We start from the raw sequence: 22062 nt of genomic DNA, 5'->3' as shown, positions 1-22062 counted from the left end.
CATTGCCATTTCCATGCTATTATGAAGATATTCAAAGATGCTGGAATAGAGTAATGAAGTAGCATTGTAATAGACTAGATAGTTTTTGTTTTATTATCTTGTCTTATTACTTTGTAATCTTGGTGATATATAAACCAAGTAGTAGCAACTAAGACACTATCGATCTAAGCAAAAAAGTAGAGAAACATTTGTAAGCAGGATTCTTAGCATTTCTCTGTAGTCTTAGAAGTTCAATTGTTGTAAGCAGCTGTGAGCACTTCTGCACACAGGGTTCTCTCGATATATAATATATATCTCTGGTGGAATCATTCAAATCCACTAGAAAGTTTTTAAAAACTCTTGTTTTTAATTACTTGTGTTTTGATTCATTTAAGTTTTTATTCCGCATTGTACTAATCAATACACTAATATTTATATTTGAGTTAGAACATTTTATTTCAAGAAAAATTTTCAAGAATTCCATTCAACCCCCCTTCTGTAATTCTTGTCATATTGTTAAGGGACTAACAGTATTTGTATGAAGAATCACAGAAAAAGATATTCACTTTTTGAGTTCAGAAGCCATATTCTGATGACTGTTAAAATATGATATAAGTTAAGTTCTGATATTAAATTCTGATGGAATCATTGATGCTTACGTGTCATTATTCTTTACTTGACTTATTTATGATAAAAACTGAAACAATCATGTCAAATTAAAATATATTTGGGTAAGATAAAAACAGTCATAATCATTATGGGTTAGTGATAAACGTGTTTGTCTTGAAAAACTGCATGTGCACAGTAATTATTGTTTATTTTACGTGCTCATTAACTCTTGCTTTAACTTTTTACTGACTGTTATTATTACACATCGGTCTAGGGAGACGAGGCATCATTTATTTTATTTTCAATCCTTAAACAGTCCTCGCGTCCCTTGGTATTTCATTGGCTATTTAAACCGATTATTCATCCCAGCGAAATCATCTTCCATTTTTACACAAACTCACTTTCTCTTTTAATTCTCATCATTTTTCTTCTTCATAAACAAAAATGGTTCGTTTCAACTATGCAACAGGAGTGGCATGTCACCGCCATTCCTGAAGAGCTCTGGAACTCTGTTCCACAAGAGGTTCACACATACCTCTTGTTCTTTTTTATGGACTACCACCTCCATCTTGATCGATTGGAAGAAGAAAGGAGAGAGGCTCTCCGTCAGCAAGAACGGATCATCCGTCTTGCAGTGCTCTTTGTCAGCAGCAGAAAGAACTAGTCGATAGGTTTTCTTAGACTAGGACTAAGGCTGTTGATGTTAAGTATCTTAGAATAGGACTATATTATAATTTTTGCATGTAATCGATAAATTTAATGAAATGTACTCGTTTGATATATTAATGAAATTTCCTTTAATTGCAAAGTTTAGTCTCTGTTTCTCAAATTATGTGTCTGTGCATATTTTAATTGTAATTTGTTAATCTTTACTTCATCTATTTTTAACTTTATCCTTTGATGAATGTTTTGATTACAATTATGGTCAATAATAACTTTTGTTGATTTGAGGAAACATTTGAAGCACGGGTTCATGCATCAGAACCTGTGATAGTTGGAGCTGAGAATGTTACTTCTTAGAAAGAAACTGCAGCTCGAAGTTCTGATACTTTGAAGAAGAAATATGTAAGTTCTGAAGCTGCTAAAGCAACTCCTTCATTGGCAAGGAGATTGAAGAAAATGAAGGCTAGGAGGTATTTGGCTAATGCTCCATCAGAAGATACTGAAGCAGCTGGGGAAGGGGATCAGGAATCTCTGATCTCACAAGAACCAATTGTTATTGAAGCCCTTCCAGCTCAAGCCAAAGAAACTGCTACTGACACAGTTGTAATCCCTCCTGTCTCACCTATCAAAGCTACAGATGATGCTAAAGAACAAACTGAAAATTCTGAAACAGATATTCACAATTTGAATATACCAAATGTTCTTTATCTGGAAGCACCATCTACAGCAGCTCAGCAATTTCCAACTCATTTTCCAATTTTAAATGTTGAGATACCATTGATATCAATCACACCAGCTCTAGAGATAAATTCTGATGTTCAGAATTTAAATGAAGCTGTTCCTGAATCTCCAGTTGCTTCACACACTGTTGTGTTGTCAGAACATAATGAGTCTTCCTCAAGTTCTGAAGAAAGTGTTTCTGCTGAGACTCCAGTTCCTATACTAGGAAAGGAAGAATCGGTGAAGAAATTTGTTGAAAAAGAAGCACCTATTCCTTGGGAGGATACTCACAGAGGTGTGGAGTGGACCAAGAAGTGGAATGACACTGATTTCATTCCAAGTTCTAATATTCTGACAGAGCATATTGCGAAAGCTGATGAGTTGCTCACAAATACTGATTTAAAGACACAACTCAAGATCACTGCTCTATCTACCAAACATCTTCAAGGTCTACATTCTTCTACTCATGAGAAGGTTGATACACTAAAGAAACATGCTGATAAGCTAGATCTACAGCTTGAGCTTGATAAGAATAGATATATCATACCTACTCTTGAAAAAATTGAAGCCATTGAGAAGATTCAAGAGAAGCAACAAGCCCAAATTGATGAGGTCCTGACTAACCAAGTTTCTCAGAAAGCTCAATTGGAAGAAATCCAATCTTCAGTTGAACTTCTTCTTTCACTTTTACTTCCCGATGATGCCAAAAAGGGGGAGAAGGTAGTTAAGTCCAAATGCTCACCTACTGAAATACTGAAGAAAAAGAATGATAAAAGTGATGACCAGGGAAACTCTAATAAGAGTAGAGGTCAAGGAAAAGTTCAAGGAAAATCTTCTACACAGAACAAGTCAAGTTCTGATGCTGTGAATGCTAAAAGTCTGAAGTCAAGTTCTGATAAATAAAGTCTGATGTCAAATTCTGATATTCTGATTCAGTCAGGATCTAAAGACTCTCAGAAGTTTTTACAAACTCTGAAGCTAAAGGGAAAGCAGACTACTGTTTATTACAAAAATCCTAAAATCCAAACACTTGATGAGGAGATAGCTAGAATATTATTTCTGAAACAAAATCCAGGAATGGATTTGGAAACTCTTAAGGAGGAAGAAGTTAGATTTGTTGCTGAGAAGACAAATCTTAAGTCTAAAGCTTCTGATACAAAGAAACCTTCAAGGACTAAGGAAAAGGTATTGTGATCAGGGAAAAGTCAAATTCTGAGACTTTAAAGTTCAAGACTAGATCACAAACTGAGATTGATCCTAATTCAAAAGGGAAAGAAAAGGTTGGTGAACCTTTAAAGATTGAGAAAAAGATAAGTTCTTCCATTTCAGTCTATCAAACTACAGTGCATGATGATGATTTGATAGAAGATGAAACTGTTCAAATTCTGAAGAAAAGAAAGATAATTGAAGAATCTAAAACAACCTCTGACACTGCTCAAGTTGTTCAGAATAGAGAACAACAAGCTACAGAAGAAACAACAAATTCTGATCAAATTAATTTGGAAAAGATGACAATTGCTGATAAGAAGAAGCTGTTATGGAAGAAAGCTACTCCAGTTGAATCAAAATCCAATCTCTTGATGAATCAACTTGCAACATTTGGATTGAGATCCAAGCAACCTAGAGATAAAGCTGGATTAGGTTCTGATGAAGAAAAAATACAAACAGGAGTAGAAGTTACTCTAAGAGATCCTTTCATGTTGACAGACAGCCCATATGAACAAATCAAACAAAAGCACCTTAACAAGGTATTGTCTGTTCAAATCGTGATAGATGCTCATGATAAGGAAAATCTAAAGGAGAAACTGATTTTATTTCTCTATGATGAATTAACTTACAGACTAGCTGATACTGATGTGCTAAAGAAGTCTGTCAGAGAACTTCAACATATTCACTATCTTCTGGAAGTAAAATCTGATGTTACAAGAAGATGGTCAGAATACATTTTGAAGGCTATAAGAGATCTATTTAAAATCTCTGGTACAAAGACTTCTCAGTATATACCAATGATTACTGAAGATGATGGAAGAGAAATTTCTATGCTGAAGAATTCTGCTAAGGTGGAAGTTATTCTGAAAGGAAGATGCTTATGTTATAATGAAAACTCTTCACATCCTAGAGTTATCAGACTTGGTGATGGACTTGAAAGAACATCAATTCAAGCTCTCAGAATAGCTATTTATCAGATTGGATTCTGAGGAAAGCTGAAGACAAGATGGTAAGAGATTTTGTTAAAAATTATTATGGATTCAGATTGATCCAGTGAAGTTGGTAAAACTAAAAGGACTGTAAGTTGTAGTTAATAGTCTTATTAAACTCTTATTACATTTGAACTTAAATGTTTTTGACATCATCAAATCTATTAACTTGTATATTTTTGTACAATTTACAAGTTGGGGGAGATTGTTAGATATATTTGAGATGTCATGTCTAATATATTTCATGTTTAGTTTTCAGATCTTAACAAACAGGAAATATCAGTACTTACTGGAATCAACTTACTGGAAGTCAGAATTTAAGGATATCAGGACTTAGATTATCAGAAGATAATATCAGAAGATGGATATCAGAACTTAAGTACTGGAGGACTAACAGTTAAGGAAGGAAGCTAATTTACAGGAAAGAAGATCGAGACTAATACAAAAAGAAGTTATGCATGGAAAGAGTTAGAGGACTTAAAGAATTGTATAAGATATCTGATTGATATATTTTAGGAGACAGAATTATATTCCATATTAATTAGAAGTTATCTTGTAACTATGTACTATATAAACACAGACCTAGGTTTACACTATATGTGTTATCATTATCGAGAAGATTATACATTGTAACCTAGCAGCTCTCGTGATATTTGTTCATCACTGAGAGAGAACAGTTCCATTGTAACAGAGTTTATTATATCGAATATATCTGTTTACTGTTACCTGTGTTAGAAATCGATTTGATTGTATTATACACTGTATTCAACCTCCTTCTACAGTGTTGTGTGACCTAACATAAGTTATAAACCATTTAGACCACATGTCAATGGCTTCAGTACAGTACACATCACTACAAAACCTTCAACCTGTAAGTCAAATTCAGTGGAGAATAAAAGTTCAAGTATCAGGACAATGCGATGACTATAATAATAACAATGTAGCATATCGAGGTTTGCAGATGATACTTGTTGATGAATATGTAAGATGCTCTAAAAAATTAATCTTGTCAATCACCAAATTTATTTATATGGTTCTCATAAATCTATTCATGGGTTCGTACATCGCAATTGTATGCATGCATGGATACCGTTTGGGGAGGTAGGTCATTTTCATGGTCGAATTGTCGAAGGTCGAACTTATGATATTTCAAATTTTCATGTGACACCCTACGAGGACAATTATAAATGTGTAGAATGGGACATGCACATTATTATTTGTTATTTAACTCAAATTACTGAAGTTCCCGACACTTATGAAGATGTATTTGACTTTGTTGATCTTTCAACAGTTAATAAGGTTCACTTCCAAGATGATCACTGCATTGGTAATTGTTATACTCCATTTCCATTGTACTTTTTTGTATTACATTTTGTTATATATTAACATTTTTTATTTTTTTGGGTTGTAGATGTGGTTGGATTAATTGTTGACCGGGGAAATGTACAACAAGTTACAATAGCAAGAAATGTACAACAAAGGTATTTGGAAATGGTTATTGGTGATGAAATGTAAGAAAAACAAGTTAAATCCATCCCAATGCAAAGAATTTTCAAAATTTGTATTATATTTCCTCAAAATTGTTACTGTATTGCAGTAACAAATTCAAAGTTATTTTTTTGGAAGAAAATGTTGTACCAGCTAATAAGGCATTGAACTTCGCTGCTCTGCAATGTCTACACCCATATACCATCGCCATTTCTGGCTGCAAAATGAACCTTGATACTGATACTGGCAAGATATGGCTAACAGATGCACCTTTAACCAGATTTTACGTTAATCGCCAGAGTGCGGAAGACGGTGATTTACAATGTAGATTTAGGGTTAACAATACACCTATTATGTGAACACAAAGTATTGGTGACCAATGATCATGGTGATGTTGAACCTGGATCACAGCATGTTGCTCGGAATCATTGTATTTTGATTTTGCAGCCTGAATTTTTCCATTTCGTATTTTGTATTTGCATTATTTTTTCCATTTCATATTTTCTGTTTTCATTTATGCATTCCATATCTATATTAGTTGTATCTTTCTTTACTGTATTGTTATTATCATTAATAATTATGTGTTATTTTCAACTATGAGTCGAATTACTGTTTTTTATTAATTTTTACTTAGTTTATCATGAATTTATACTAACATTTTTGGACAGTCAAAAATCAAAGATTTTCAATTTTTTTGTTTCTTAAAATATAAAGTAATCAAAGTAATTTAATTGGCCCCATAACGCCAATTCTTACGGATTTTAGTGGCAGAACCTGTGTGTGTCATTTTTGTCCAAAAATGAATGACCGTGCCATAAAAATGAATCATTCGTCAAACGTCCGATAAAAGCGATGGGGCCAATTAAATTACTACTCCCTGCCCCATTTTTATTTTCGATTAATAAATTTATTATAGTTTAACTCTGAAATAAAAATTATTTGTTTATATTTTAATAAATTGAAAAAAAATTAATATTATATCTCATAAACTTTTTATGATATTTTTGTTGTAATTTAAATATTTAATAATATTTATTAAATATTAGTCAAAATTAAATTGGTGCGGGACAGCGCCGACAATATTGTATAAGAGCCGACAATATCGTATAAATGTCCATTTCACTGCATGAAGGACTTTAAAATTAGCCAAAATTTGCAAAGTTCAGAATCAGGTCTTACTGGAATACTATCAGCTCCAAACTCAGTGACCAATTTTCCTATTCGCGATTTTGATATCTCGCTTCATCCATTGGATTTTGATTCCAGTTGCGCACTCGACATTCTTGAAATTTTCAACTAGTACATAATTTCCTATTGATCCTAGCCACCATTTCTGTTGGAAGAGATAGGAATGTCTATACAAAATGTGACAAATGAAAACTGACATCAATCTCTCATTGTGCATTTAGCTAGTCATCTGAAAGATATTTAGTTGTAATTGTAACACCTTTGTCATATGAGAATTTCATGTCACTAATCTCTTTACACAGTTTATTTTTAAAATTAGGTACTTAAAATTATATGAACTCTCTTTTCTAATCCAACATATATGCAGAGTTTAGTTGTTTACATGCATGGTTCTTTCTACTGACAGGTGGAGGAGGTAATATAGATTAGAAGAGCTTATCTTAGATGCACCATTTAGCTAAACAAACAAACTCCATAATGCAATATACATAACCCAGTATCTTAAACACAAGATGTACTTCTATATTTATCAACAAATAAACCAGCTTGTAATTAAGCATGCAATTAAGCATGTACGATTACAAAAGGCGACAAAATACAACTCTACCTGAACACTTCAATCATCCATCAGTGTTTCCATCATTAAATCATTCCAAGAGTCTATTGGCCCTGGCAAGCACCAATGCAAGCAATCTAACTGAACCTTTGCATTTTTATCTCTCGAAAATGGTTGATATGTCCTGTATGGTCCTGGATGTCCATCTGGCCTTAACAATGAAAGGTGAGTTGTGTCAAATAGTCTCAGATTCAACCCTTTGTCTGCCTTTTGAAACTCTTCCAACTCAATGTCATGCATTGTTTTGTCCACATCGATTAAATCAACATCGCCTTCTTTGAATGGCATAGTCCTGTTACAATATCCACCAGTGTTCCACTCTCCATTCTCAAAGTGATCAGGCGTGGAGGTTCTAAAGATTGTGTAAGCCTTGTGCTCAGAACTAGTGATGAACTCCAAGGCTAAGTTTATTGCTTTCCGATATGCATACTCAAATCCCAGTTTTGTGATGTTCTCCTGAGGGCAATTATGACACCCTACAACTGTGTTGTTTTCATAGTAGATTGCCGTTTTGAGATACCATTTTCCACCACCAAGCTCTATGTAATCAAATTTTTTGTAATCTTTGATCCATTCAGGATCAAGTTTGTCAAGATTAAGCTTAGGTATATCAGATGAAACTCCATCGATGTTTTCAAAGATAGCCGCTTTTATAAGAAAAGGAGACCAGATTACTGAAAGAGTGAAGTTGTATGAGGGGAAGTACCATCTTCTGGATGCATATTTCTCATCGTGATACACATCAACAGCTTCTTGCACCTGCACCTCACTTAAACCACAGACTATTAGATAAGTAGTCATGCAGAAAGTATAACAAATCATCTTACGGAAGTAAGATAGAGAACATGATCCTGTTTTTCTAAACACCAGATGTGCAACTATAAGAAGCCTTTACTCATTTAGGTTGTCAGGTTGCGTTATAACTTATTAAATTACTTACATTCAGAACTGTGAAATATGAAAAAAATTTAATTGTACAAGTTTATGATAGATAATTAAAACTAATGAACTTCTCTAGCCTCTCACATTTAACACAACTTCTTTATATAAATTTCCACACTAAATGTTCCGTAGGGTGGTAGGATTGGAACTAATGTAGCAAACAAAATTGAAGGGTGAGAAGAATGGAAAGGGGAAGAGTTGAAATAAAATGGAAGTGCAGATTTTGTATGATGAGGCTCGTTAAGAGAACGAGTAGGAATGAGGATGATTCATTTTTAAATTGGTAAGTCTGAGCTCTGCTGTATATTGATAGGAATAAAAATTATATACATTTATCTGAAAATATTACTAATTTCATTACATTCTATTCCTTTCTAATTTCATTCCCTTCAACCAAACCAAATGTCTGGAATATGAGAGATAAGTCACAACTATAACAATAACGCTAAGAACTCAACTATTCAGGTTCTTTCATCATGAGACCTTCAGTCAAAGCATTCCAACAACGCAAGGGAATTAACATATCAACTACTGGATAGTGAGTACTAGAGTTTAAAAATAGATAGAATGGAGGGTGCGTACAATTTTGCTAATGATAATAATAATAATAACTAAAAGCCAGTTATAAGGCAGGCTCTCTTGATAGTACACTCAGAACAATTGAAGTTTGGTGCTCGTGATCTATCGAAAGAATCAACGAAGGAAAAAGCAAAGCTATTAATTACCAAATATGAACCTCATAGGCGCCATGGAAACTTAGAAGTGAAACAAATATCTAGAGACTTCTGGAAAGGACATTTGGAACAAAATTGAGTGAAAATTGACCTTTGAACTAATTTTGAAAGGGTGCTGGTAGGGTGGTAGCTTTTATCATCAAGACACACCAAATGCAAATGATACTGGTTCCCCACATGCCATTGTGACATAATTTCAAATTAAGTGGATACAATTGGCAAAGAAGCCAGAAGACGACAGCTACAATTGGATCAGTGTAGTAGGCAAGCTAGAATAAAACGTAGATTATATTTTGTCGTATATTCAGAAGAATATCGCATAAGTATCTACAGAGTTCCGACAAAAAAAAACCGTAAATATACCTGTGAGAGAGTGCAAAGTAGTGATTGGACGTGATTACGCGAGATTGAATCACCAATAAAGGCCATTACTTTATTTCTCATCAACTGGAGAAATCTTTCCGGATTAAACTTGGGTAATTCACAGTGCTTGGGAGTCCACCTCCAGTAAATATAGCCGGAATCAGGCCTTCCATTTTTCATACAATTTTGATGTGCTTCAATGGAGTGGCAGCTGTGGTTAGTGTAAAATGGACCATTCTGATCAGGTACCCATTCTCCGGTAAAAATATCACATCTTTCTGTATAACAGATTATGCAACTATGAGTAAATATTTGATCATCAAAAGAAACATCAGAATCATTAAAAGGACACAGTTGAGTGAACCAAAAAATCGACTAATAATTAATTAAAGCTACTACCTAACAAACATTAAAAACACTACCATTTGATATCTAAGGAACAAAACTTGCAAGGTTCAAGTTAAAATCTCACCACAAGTTCCTATAACAAGTATGAAGATGAATGGGAAAAAAATGATATAAACTTACCATCCTGAGAACCTTGGCTGTTATACGTTTCGGGTGAGCTTGCTTGGCTCTCGTTAACGGCTGGAAAATCACCCAATTCTGGCAATAGAGCCACTGGTGGCAGGGTTTTGTTTACAAAAAAGTCGGTTTCAGTTTCAGAGTCCAAAACAGGAGATACCAGGGTAACACCAGGGATATAAAAGCAGTACACAATACCAAAAAAAACAAAACAAGCTAAGAATGCAACAATCCTTTGATTATTTCTATAAAATGAAGAAAATGGGTAGCAGCAATCAGCATTATTGGTATGATTCCTGAATTTATAATCGTCAAATCCCATTGATTTCATTTTTACGATCAACAAAACTCGAAAATATGCAGACTAACACATGAACAAAGAAAAACAAAAAGAGAAAAAAAATTGCAAGCTGCTGCTTCCTTAAAGTCGTTTGTTACCGGAAAACAAGGAAGAAAAACCCACGTAAAGTATTTTTGGACAGATATACACATGAAGAAAATATTGAAAGAAAGGATAAGAGCTTCAAGAAAGATGATAGAAGTATGAAACGTTTAAAGAGGTTGGCATTTAGTGTCACGAAGTTGACGTGCTGTGTGCACCATTTGCAAGTAAATGCAGCCTTAACTTGTAAGCAACACATTTCAGCATTTCACTGTACAAAATACTAGTACTATTGGTTTTGTGAAATTAAGTAGGTGAGACATTTACTTAGTTTCAGATATGTTAAGCTTTATATATAGACTATACTTGTATTGTATAGACATCAATCATACAAGATCCTACTGGAATTTAAAGCAACTTAAGTTCCTGATTACAACTGAAATTTTAGGTAAATTTAGAAACTAAAGCAGATCGGCAAGAAATGTGAAATTGCGATTTTTAAACTGAAACATTCTTGATCTGATTGACGAAACTCGGAATTTGAGAAATTACACATTTTTTCCAAAAGTAAAGCTACAAACTTTAGTCCTATCAAATAAACAGTATATGCCTTGCATCTACAATCACAGCTTAAACCATATATCATACACATTTCTATTTGTCAAACACATTTATAAATAAGCTACAATGATGAGAAAACAGCTCCAGTTGATTTGAGGACGAATAATGCAAGACCTTCCTCGTGATGATTAAAGGTCGGTGTTGTACTGTTGTACCTGGAGTCCGACATGCAAAGATTGAATTGAATGAAAGGGTAGGGTTTCAAAGCTTCAATGTTGATCAGCTGTCTAGTTTTGGAAAACCGAGAACTCATGCAGTCGTTCTTGGTGGTTTCATCCCAAATCCATGCTTCGCCTTCTCAACACTGTAAAAAACTTTCTGTTACTAATACAGTAATGCTTCATTCCATATCTTTATTACAGAGATCACGACAACATGCAATCAAATATTCATATTCATTTTTCATTATTTACGTAATAATAATGACAAGACATTATCAGCTGAAAAGAAATAGGCGTTAGGAAACAAAAATGTTCCACAGAAGTCGGACTTTCTACAACAGAAAGCTCGAGATACAGCTATGTGTCTAAATAAATCTAAAAACTTTAGGCACATGGACACCGGAGAATAATCCAAAAAAAAAAAAAAATCAATGTGTAAAATCTTTTTCTCGGGCTTATAATGGATACTGTTGGGTTCAAATATAGGAAATCTGAGACGGACAAAAAGGAAGTAAGAATATTCTTGCAATGAAACTGACCCTGTTAAATAAATTTTCATTACCCTCCTATACTAATATCTAATTATTAACGATATATAAGTTTTAAATGTCCAGCAGCAAAACTTTTGTGAAATTTAATAAACTAACATAATATATTTAATTAGGGATTTGAAACTAACGTCGGGGCAAGTTTGCCAAGGCTATCTAGCTCTTCACCAGAGTCTTCATCCAAGACTCTACCAGACATCTCAATGATGTATGATCTATCTCTTTCAGTTGGAAGTCCTCTGTTTCCAAGCAAAATCAGGTCTTTCTGGTGAAGCTCTCTACCATTTACATATACACCAGTATTTCCACCAGCGCAATCCTCTGGTATGGGATAGCTAAACTCTTCAATAAATGGCTGCCACAAAATTGAACAAGATATCAGTTTTAAATTGAGAAAAATATAAGCTACCATAAACGTAGATCTATAATTCTTTGTCCATGCAAGTAGAACTTACAGGAATTATGCCTAGACAAGGTCCACCCATGATACCCCAAAATCCAGCTCGGGAATCATACCTGATGGGAAGAGTAGAAGGAGAGCGTTACTGTTAAAGGTAAAGTAGGAATTGTCCCGAGTAGAATATTAATAGAAATTATCACAAGAAACATTATGAGAGATATAATTTTTTTTTTATCGTAGGTAACCCGCAGCCGCTACCGTTTGGGTGGGTACGCAATAGCCTGCAAACCACGTGAACCAAGGTAAACCGCATTTAAGCGAAAGGCTCTGACTCAGGAGACATAATCATAAATTCTCCTCTCGTGGGATACGAACCCGTGACCAAGAGGATAGTTATCCCCTCTTTAACCAACTGAGTCAACCATTGCGGGGTTACGAGAGATATTTGCAACCATGAAATATGCTCAGTATTCATGGAAACAAAATGGATGTGAATCTAGCCTTGAAAGCATGAATGAAACATGATTGAGTGAAGTATATACAATTCAATTCCAATATTCAGCGGAGGTATCGAACAGGCTTACTGGCTTAGATTGAGAAAAGTAATTCTGAAAACACACAAAAGCATAGAGATGTAACTATCATAAAGGGGCCAAACACACAATCTATAATCAAATTTAGTGTAACTCATTTTGCCCGCACAAAATCAGTGTTATACAAAATCGTCAACGGGACCTGCTTATACTCAATGTTATTATACAAGACTGGGCATGTATGATAAAGATTAGAGACTGAATTTTTGTTCTTTTCCCAAATTAGTGTAGCATTTAATTGCAATAAAAATCCAGTTATTCATCTTTAGAATTAAGTAAGATTACTAGTTATTTGACTTTTATGCATATCAAGATGCTTTACATTCTGCATAGTTCATAATTGCAGAGAAAAATGCAATTTTTTGTAAAAGTATGTGCTTACCAGTACTGTCCAGGTTGGATTGGTCCAGCTACCTTTTCAGCTTTCTTAATCAACCGATTTGGTATAGGATGTCCATTAACTGCAACACTGCATCTTTCCTGCTCGGCAATTTGACTAGATTTAAATTTGTCTTTAAAGCTTTTCTTTTTGATACTTGTCAAGAAAGACAAACCCCCTTTCTTCACTCTCAGTTGGTCCTCTTCTCTACTTGCATCCCCTGAATCCATTGAAACTCCAGTATTGCCGTACTCATTAGATGATATGTCCAATTCAGTTGCCACTGGTGCATCTTTTATGGAATTTTGCCTTGAGGTAACCTTCTTGACAGTGACTCTCTCTGGCTCTGACCGACCACTTCTGTTTCCCTTTCCGACTCGGTTGACCATATTATATTTACCAGAATAATTAACTGGATCTTGAAGTGGAGAACCTGAAGGTGGTCGAGAGGGGTCAGTTCCTGCTACAAGTTCATCAGACTTGGTTTCTCTTGTTGTACTAATCAAAATGTCCGGATTATCTTCATCCTCAGAAGGACAAGAAATTGTAGAATGAAAACTCCTCATATCAGCAGACTGATTCGAGCTCAAATTCTGACCTATCGTTGATGAAGCTGGTTTTTGATCCATTGACTGGAAATCATAGCCTGTGTTATCATAGTCATCTGAGGAGAAATCCATGCTACCCCAGTTTGCTCCCTGATAACTTGAACTATCTTCTTTAGCCGCCATATTGGAGTTATCATCAATCTTTGCAGGAATTCTCTTTACACCATCACTTAGGGAGAAAACAAGTTTATTGTCTGATATTACTAAGAGGATGACCTTAGAGCATGCTGCACATCTCAATTTCTTTTGACTTTTCTTTGTCTGTAAAATTTTCTTTGGTAGTTGGAGCAGTTCAAGACAATTGTAGCATGTAATGAATGGAGCACCACCAGCAACAGGGCGGCAACGACTTCCACCAGTTTCTAACACTACCCTTTGATGCCGCTGACGGTTAACGCCCACCTTCAAGTTCAGATCAGTGGCCAGCATTGTATTCAAGAGTGGATTATGAGAATCACGGGAAGCAAATCTTGGATTATAATCAGGCGGACCAAAAGCACCAGAGTTTTCGCGATGATAGAATATCGGGTTGTGCGGGGCACCAGCATACCTTTTATCATGGAAAACAGAAGGTTGATTTGGTTGAAGGACATGAGGATACTTGTTATAGCAATGCAAACAAGAGCAAGATGAAGGATGAGGCTCTATGTTATGAGAATATGGTTCAAGCACATCAAAATTCACTACATCATTGTTCATATACCGTCCAGGGAAATACTGATGAGCTGGATGTTGTAAAGGATAAGGTGCCTGGCTCGTATGTGTCCGTAGCATTTGGGACCTAAAAGGATCCTCAAAACCTGGCAGTTGACTTGGTGTATGCATGGGAGTATAAAAGTTATGCATTGCCATTTCACGGCTATTCATGAATGGACGTGGCTCAGTATAATGACTGACATAAGAAGGTCCCGCTACATGCTTATCAGGAGCTGAATATTGCATTGATGCCCTTTTCTGCCCCAAAGAGCCATCAGGGAACCAATTATCACCGCCATATGGATCCTGATGAAAAACCTTCCTATCTTTCATAGGAACCTTTTCTTTGGGACTATCCACCATTTTTGTTCTGCTAAGTTGGTCCTTCAGCTCATCCAGCTTTCGCAAAAGCTCAGTGCGATCTTGTTCAAGGTACTCAGCCTTCTTCAACTTATCAAAGTCATTCTGATTCTTTACACGTTCAGCTGCTACAGTTTGGTCATGATTAGATCCAAACTGGTAATTTGAAGGAACCTCTTCCGAGTACTTTGAAGTCGAATACCTCAAACTTGCAACATCAGACCTTTGGTTGCTGAGGAACCGCTCCGTTTCACTTCTCTCACCTGCTCTCCAGTCTGTTAAACGCCCGGAACCTCTCGATCCGCCTGCATTTCCAATATGGGGATTCAAGTCTGCAGAATCTTTACCTATATCGTCTGTGTTTTCATTCATCTCGCCATCAATCGTAACAACCTTTTTATCCCCTTTGGTCATTAAACTATTCCTATTCTTCGCAGCTCTATCAGCAATATTTTTCTTTCCACCGCTAGTAGAAGCACCATTTGGCCTAAGACTGTTTAAAGACTCGTCACTCAAATTCATTACTGGTTCCTCTCCATGCTCAGAGTTCTCTGGCGCCTCAGGAAAACTTTCCAATGCACCTCCTACTCTTTCTTCATCTGGATTCTCTGATAAGGTATCCACCTCATCATCTTTCTCCTTTGCTGCAAAATTTAAACCAGAAACTTACAATTATCAGACAACACACCAATGCCAAAGAAGCAGATAATATAGCCTCTTCATTTTTCCATAGAACTTTTCATAAAACAAATATACTCCACATTTTTGCTAAAGAATATACTCAACTTTAACCCAGCAACATATAAGTTACAACACCAATCATAAACAAAAACAATAATTTTAGCTTAACTAATTACCACATTAGCCATAAACAAATAAATTAACTAACTTAAACCCAAATGCCAACCACATTTAGTCATTTACCATCCTAATATACCAACCACCACAGAGTTGAGAGTACTCTATCTCTCTCTCTCTCTCTCTCTCTAAACAACTTACCCTCATTAATCATAAATAAAAATGCTAACTTTGAACCTAAAACATACTACATTACTCATCACTAGTTCAAAAATCACAATCCCATATTTCTCCAAACAAATTAACAACATTTATTGAAATGAAAAAGCAAGAAAATGAGAGCTGTCCTAAACATTAGCAATTCTTTATATGTATGAAATGTGAAAAACATAAAAGGGGTTGAAAAACATATGAAATAGAAGAAAAAGAAAAGAAAAGGAGGTACCTGTAAGAACAGTACCACAGCCACCACACTGATAAACAGAGTAATCAGGAAGCTCAGGGAGCAAGTTTTCACATTTTGGGCAACGAACCAACCTCACTTGTCCAGCCTCAGACATTGCACAAAACAACCTACTAGCTTTCAACAACCAAAACACTGTACCAGGTAATAAATAATCAAGGCAACAAACATACTACAAGTATTTTCAAGTAGTAATAAAGGAGAGATACAAAAGGGTCACACCAGTAAAGAAGATTGGAGGCATAATAGTTGGAATTAAAGGCTGTAAATGTTTCGAAACTTGGGCTTACAAAATGCTTTTTTTTAGAGAGAGAGAGAGGGAGGGAGGGAGGGGAAAACTAAAGAGAAAAGAAAATCTAGTAATATGAGAGAGAGAGAGAGAGAGAGAGAGAGAGCAGTAGGATTTGTTGTATGAGAAAAGCTTAAACGCGGTGCAAATGCAAATGGGATGAAGAAGAGGAAAAGGAATAAAGAGGAAAAAACTAGGGAGTGTCTTTTGTAGATTTTAGCACTTTCGACAAAGATCAAATTGGGCGTTTCTCGTTTCCCACTTTTACTTTTTCTTTCTCTTCTTTATTTTGTGCCTATTCCTGTTTTTTTTTTTTTATGTTCTTTAAATTCTAATTATTATATTAATATAAATTGGAGTAACCCAAACTCCAAATGTTGTGTTTATCTAATTCTACAAGATACTAGTATTACCCCTACTTTTAATAATAAATGTGTTGAGATAATGAGACAGGGATGGTTGTGTTAGTAATGATGGTGATTATTAAAATAATACAGCTGGGGAGACACACGTTGAATAAGGATTAAGTAACCAATCTCTTTTTTTTCCTAATGGAAGTTTTTTTTTTTTTTTAAAACTTCCTAGTGGAAGTTAAAAGAATTCATTTCTTAAACACCATTATAAATTGGATATGTTTCTATATATGCATACATAGAAATTACGTGTACTGTACATTACCTAAATCTTAGACTTTTTAAACCGTTTGCAGTATTTAAATCTTTTAGATGGTTACGGTAAATAATATAATGTGCATGTACTTATATCTTATAATAACGCATATTTTTTTTTATATAGTATAAAATATGATATTATAGTTTAAGATATAATATAGCAATATATAATACAGGAAAGTGCAAATAGTCTATATAATGCATAAGATTTAAGTATTTTGTGTAAAATACAACTCTCTTACATATATGTTTGTTTAATTATAGATTATTTCGCCAATGTTTAATGGGTTGTTTCAGAAATGAGATTTTGTTGTAAACTAGTTAATTTAGGACAAGTCCAATTCTAGAAGCATAAAGATCCAGAAAATGTTATTTTCAGAATTATATTTTTATCTCAGAGTAAAATAAAAATAAAAATATAAAATTATCCCGACATTTACAATTAAAACATGGAAAAAAATGAATGTAAGAATATTTGATTCTTTTATACCTTTTTGTTCTACAAATTAAAAAAAAGACTCTCAAACTAACATTTTTCTTAATTTCTTACGACATTTGTACTTCTAAGCATGTCAGATGTGTCTATAAAGAAGGGAAATAAGAGCAACTACAACGTAGACCCAATTCATGCATTGGGCCGCGTGAAATGTCCCTGGCCTGCTGAGTTTACAAATCACAGCGTTGTATGAAACCACTTCTTGGTGGTCAGTCCCACTTTGGTGGTCCTTCCCACTTCCGCGGCTTTTTATTTTTTTATATTTGTTTTACAGAGAAATGGCGGGTGAAAAGGTGAGGCATACATACTGTTGTTACCTATTAAAATTAATAATACTAACGTTACAATCACAACGGATATATAACGTATATATTTAAAACGGTAACATTTTACTCTTATAAATAAAGATTTCACACCCCATTTTTCATATCTTCACTTCCTAAAAATATTTCTCAATTTTTTCTCTACCAAAAAAATGAATCCAAATAATCCCCCATCTTCAAATTCTCAAAATTCAAACCCTCAATTTTCATATCCATATCCAAATCCTTATTTTCCAAATTCGCCAAATTTTAATTTTGCTTCTCAAATTCCGAATTCTCAATATCAATTTCCACAATCTCAAAATTCTCAATTTCCATTTTCGTATCCTCCAAATTCTTCATATCAATTTCCATTTCCTCCATTTTCAAATTCACAATTTGGAACCCAACAAACACCGGTCAATATCCAAAATTCTCCGGAATCGCAAGTGCCAGCTTTTGGTCACGAAAATATTATTGACCTAAATGAAGATTGCGAAGAAACCGACGATTTACGAGAAATTACCGGTCAGTGGAGGTGGGTCGAAGATAAACTCTTAATAAGTGCATGGTTGAATGTGTCAATCGATCCACTAATCGGTACTGATCAAAAAGCAGATGCATTTTGGAACCGAATTCATCAATATTGTGAAGAAGATAATCCCGGTGTCATTAAAAGAGGAGTTCTGGCAATGAAAAAAAGGTGACAAAGAATAAATGAAGGTGCTCAAAAATTTGGTGCGTGTTATGATGAGGCTCGGCGAAAAATTGGGAGCGGTTCAAACTTGGACAACATAATTGAGAAAGCTCAAGAAGACCATTTAACTAATTATAAGAAGAAGTCTAACTTTGAGCTTCATTGGCGTGAGTTTCGTAGGCATCCCAAGTGGAGAACTCCTCCAACTAGTGCAAGTTCTAAAAGAACTAAATTAAGTAGTTCTGGAGCTTACTCTTCAGAAGGAAATAATAATACACCAACATCTGAAAAATTTGAACCGGTTCGTCCTAAAGGTACAAAAGCTGCAATTAAAAGGAGGGGAAAGGGGAAGGCCACAGCTGCAGAAGTTGATAAATGGGAATCGTTACAAGTTAATCACGAAAGAAAAATGGACATAATGGAAAATTTAAATGAAATTCGGCTAAGGGAGCTTGAGGCGAAGCAATCTGAGATGGATTTACAAGTGATTATGGCAGATACTAGTAAAATGAATGACGCTCAGCGAAAGGCTCATGCAAAAATTGCTTGAGAAAATTATGGCAAGAAATTAGAGTTTATCTTTTCTTATTTGTTTTTATTTGTTTGTAAACTAGCAGTTGGAAGCTAGTAGTTGTTTTAATTTGTTTGTAAACTAGCCGTTGGAAGCTAGTAGTTGTTTTTATTTGTTTGTAAGTTAACCGTTAGAATATATTCGTTTTATCTTCTATATAAACTAGATGTAGAAGTTCTTTCAATTCACACCAACATGAATCAAACACCTACACCAGAAAACTACACTAAAGAATTCATTGAAGAATTTATAGAAGAGTTTAGCGATGACACCGAAGACAATCGTCGAGTCGAGCTCTTTCATAAAATATATGGTCAGAGTTCAACATCCACGCCTCGAAAAAGTATTTACAGAGATCGTGAAGCAGGCCATCATCGTCTAGTGAATGATTATTTTGCACCGAATTCAGTTTACCCAGAAAATATATTTCGACGAAGATTCCGTATGGGAAGACATGTCTTTCTTCGTGTTGTGGATGCTGTTTCAAATTTGGATCCATACTTTCAACAAAGAATTGATGCAGTTGGAAGAAAAGGTTTATCACCTTTACAGAAATGCACTGCGGCTATGCGTATGTTGTCATACGGTGTATCTGCTGACGCGGTTGATGATTACGTTCGTACTGGAGAGACTACTGTGGTTGAATGCTTGAAAAAATTCGTCTCCAATATAATTACGATATTTGAGGCTGAATACTTACGAAAGCCTAACTCGAATGACGTGCAGCGTCTGTTGCAGATGGGTGAGGCTCGTGGATTTCCTGGTATGATGGGAAGTATTGATTGTATGCACTGGCAATGGAAAAATTGTCCAAAAGCATGGAAGGGAATGTTCATGAGTGGTCACAAAGGAGTTGCAATAATTATATTGGAAGCGGTTGCTTCATCTGATCTATGGATATGGCATGCATTTGTTGGAGTTGCTGGATCAAATAATGACTTAAATGTTTTAGATCGATCACCAGTATTTGATGATGTGCTATAAGGTCGTGCTCCAGAGGTAAATTTTACTATCAATGGAAACAATTATAATATGGGATATTACTTAACTAATGGAATATATCCTGAGTGGTCAACATTTGTTAAAACGATACCGCGTCCACAAAGTGAGAAAAGAAAATTATTTTCAAAATATCAAGAAAGCCAAAGAAAAGATGTTGAACGAGCGTTTGGTGTGTTACAGTCCTGTTTCGCAATTATACGTGGTCCTGCACGCTTTTGGGACATAGCAGATCTGGGGAGAATCATATGAGAGCATGCATCATAATACATAACATGATTGTTGAAGACGAGAGGGACACATATGCCACTCAATTTGGTCCACTACCAACTTATGATGATGCAACAAATGGCTTACCGGAACCAAACTTAGGTGAAGAACCTTTTATCCCGTATGAAACATATGTTCCGAACATATGCAAATGCGTGATAAAAGGATACATCGTCAGCTACAAAATGACTTGGTTGAGCATATCATGCAGTTCCATAATAATCGTTAATTTCTTTTATTGTAACGTTTAAATTTAATATTTTCTCGTGTGATGTTTTATATTTAATGTTTTTATATAATATGGTGCATTTTATTTACTTATTTTTAATTTTAATTACATTTTTAAAATTTTAATCACTTTTCTATTATTATAATTTTATTTTAGAATTTAAAATTAAAAAGTCAAATTATTTTATTAGTAAATTGAATGAGTAGCATACTACTGAATTGTACCCATATTAAGGTTAGTAAATAAATGTAATAGGACCCACATAGTCTGAAAAAATTCCATTAAAAACCGTGAAATGGGCTTACCCATTGTATGCACTCGCCCAGTTTTTTTTTTAGAACTTCTTTTGCTTATGTGGCCTGTGCAAGTGGTCGAAATATAAAAAAAAACCGGTCTCAGCGCTGCTGGTGCTCTAACAGCTGCGGTTGGTATATAAATTTAAGGAATGTAAAGACAAGATGAGTAATTTATATATGTAGTGTGGTGTGTTATGTGTATTTAATTACAATAGTGATTTAATTAATAATAGTGATTGAACACGATCAGTGGCGAATCTAGTAAAAAAAAATTACCCAGAGGTACAGTTTTTTTCACTTACAGGCTCAAAATTACAAGTAAATAATACATCATTTAAATTGAGCTCTACGATCTCCGGTGGACTCGAAGTGATCAATTAGAGCTCCGAATCAACATCATCAACATATTCTTTTTTAATGTGAAGCATCATACAACTTGAAAGATATTCGTCTTCTATCTTATTTCTCAACCTTATTTTAATAAATTTAATTGTCGAGAATGCTCGTTCAGTAGTAGCCGTGGAAACAGGAAGCGTCAAAACTAGACGAATCAATATATCAACCAATGGAAAAGGCTTGTCTAAACAAGTTTTAACTAATTATCTACATAGTTGTGCAAGAGAAGATAATTCTTCAAAAATTTTATGAGAAGCTACTTGACACCTATAATGCTCTAATTGTAACTTTAAAGCTCGTACCTCTGATGCATCAAAATCTTCCGGATAAAATTTCTCTGCAAGTACACAAATCTGGTCGATATCAAACTTCTCAAATTGATTTTTTGGATCCAATACAGAACTTAAAACAAGTAGTTCTATACTTTACTCCGTGAACCGGTCATTTAGCTCCGCCAGTTGAACATCAATAATCACATTAAATATGCTAAAATGATAGTGATGTTCATTTGTAACTAAATCATGTTGTTGACAACCACGACCAGTCCCTATTGAGTAGTCCCTATTGAGTAGGCTGCATCCATTTTAGGCATTTCAAGACCGTGATCTTCACCAAATTGATTGACACTTAGAAAAAAATATTTCAACCATATTCTCTTAATTATTCTCTTAATTCTTGAAGAAATGACTTTGTACTCTTTTTTTTAAAATAAACCGAATTTCATTAATTCAATAAAGCATATGACAAAACAGTCTCCAACAAACACAGCGGAGGAGACGACATAATAACGAAGCTATTAAGCTCACAAGGAA

At 34.7% G+C, this 22062-nt stretch overlaps 3 protein-coding genes across 4 annotated transcripts; 1 reads left to right on the top strand and 2 right to left on the bottom strand.

The window, feature by feature from the left end:
• Positions 1-7297: 7297 nt before the first annotated feature.
• LOC141663687 (protein trichome birefringence-like 25) lies at positions 7298-10712 on the bottom strand. The gene is made up of 3 exons (XM_074469478.1): positions 10029-10712; positions 9501-9778; positions 7298-8220 (listed from the first exon to the last, which is right to left on the bottom strand). Exons 1-3 carry the CDS (start codon positions 10354-10356, stop codon positions 7462-7464), a joined length of 1365 nt encoding a protein of 454 aa, XP_074325579.1. The 5' UTR covers positions 10357-10712; the 3' UTR covers positions 7298-7461.
• A 234-nt stretch (positions 10713-10946) lies between these two features.
• LOC141665657 (uncharacterized) lies at positions 10947-16556 on the bottom strand. Of its 2 annotated transcripts, XM_074471644.1 has the most exons (5): positions 16017-16550; positions 13113-15417; positions 12193-12253; positions 11869-12092; positions 10947-11332 (listed from the first exon to the last, which is right to left on the bottom strand). In XM_074471644.1, exons 1-5 carry the CDS (start codon positions 16129-16131, stop codon positions 11278-11280), a joined length of 2760 nt encoding a protein of 919 aa, XP_074327745.1. In that variant the 5' UTR covers positions 16132-16550; the 3' UTR covers positions 10947-11277. The 2 variants fall into 2 exon arrangements, with proteins under 2 accessions (XP_074327745.1, XP_074327746.1); XM_074471645.1 differs by lacking the exons at positions 10947-11332; positions 11869-12092; positions 12193-12253 and adding an exon at positions 12260-12745 and having other exon boundaries at positions 16017-16556.
• Positions 16557-17965: 1409 nt separating this feature from the next.
• Positions 17966-19039, top strand: LOC141665275 (uncharacterized). Its single transcript, XM_074471257.1, has 2 exons — positions 17966-18392; positions 18516-19039. The coding sequence occupies exons 1-2, from the start codon at positions 17966-17968 to the stop codon at positions 19037-19039; spliced, it is 951 nt and encodes a 316-aa protein (XP_074327358.1).
• The last annotated feature ends 3023 nt before the right edge of the window (positions 19040-22062 follow it).

This window comes from Apium graveolens, chromosome 6 (assembly GCF_009905375.1).
Source record: "Apium graveolens cultivar Ventura chromosome 6, ASM990537v1, whole genome shotgun sequence".
NCBI classification, from domain to species: domain Eukaryota; kingdom Viridiplantae; phylum Streptophyta; class Magnoliopsida; order Apiales; family Apiaceae; genus Apium; species Apium graveolens.
The sequence above is the reverse complement of the archived record's forward strand: the minus strand, read 5'-3'. Positions and strand labels throughout refer to the sequence as shown.

What these genes read in the sequence shown, in the direction of transcription:
- LOC141665275 (XM_074471257.1), top strand. Translation starts at nt 17,966, where the DNA reads ATGAATCCAAATAATCCCCCATCTTCAAATTCTCAAAATTCAAACCCT. An exon ending in GTCAATCGATCCACTAATCG is followed by an intron (nt 18,393 to 18,515) that starts GTACTGATCAAA and finishes GAATAAATGAAG; the next exon opens with GTGCTCAAAAATTTGGTGCG.
- LOC141665657 (XM_074471644.1), bottom strand. Translation starts at nt 16,131, where the DNA reads ATGTCTGAGGCTGGACAAGTGAGGTTGGTTCGTTGCCCAAAATGTGAA. An exon ending in CTGTGGTACTGTTCTTACAG is followed by an intron (nt 15,418 to 16,016) that starts GTACCTCCTTTT and finishes TAAATTTTGCAG; the next exon opens with CAAAGGAGAAAGATGATGAG. An exon ending in CTTGTCTAGGCATAATTCCT is followed by an intron (nt 12,093 to 12,192) that starts GTAAGTTCTACT and finishes ATTTTGTGGCAG; the next exon opens with CCATTTATTGAAGAGTTTAG.
- LOC141663687 (XM_074469478.1), bottom strand. Translation starts at nt 10,356, where the DNA reads ATGAAATCAATGGGATTTGACGATTATAAATTCAGGAATCATACCAAT. An exon ending in CAGCCAAGGTTCTCAGGATG is followed by an intron (nt 9,779 to 10,028) that starts GTAAGTTTATAT and finishes TCTGTTATACAG; the next exon opens with AAAGATGTGATATTTTTACC. An exon ending in TACTTTGCACTCTCTCACAG is followed by an intron (nt 8,221 to 9,500) that starts GTATATTTACGG and finishes AGTGAGGTGCAG; the next exon opens with GTGCAAGAAGCTGTTGATGT.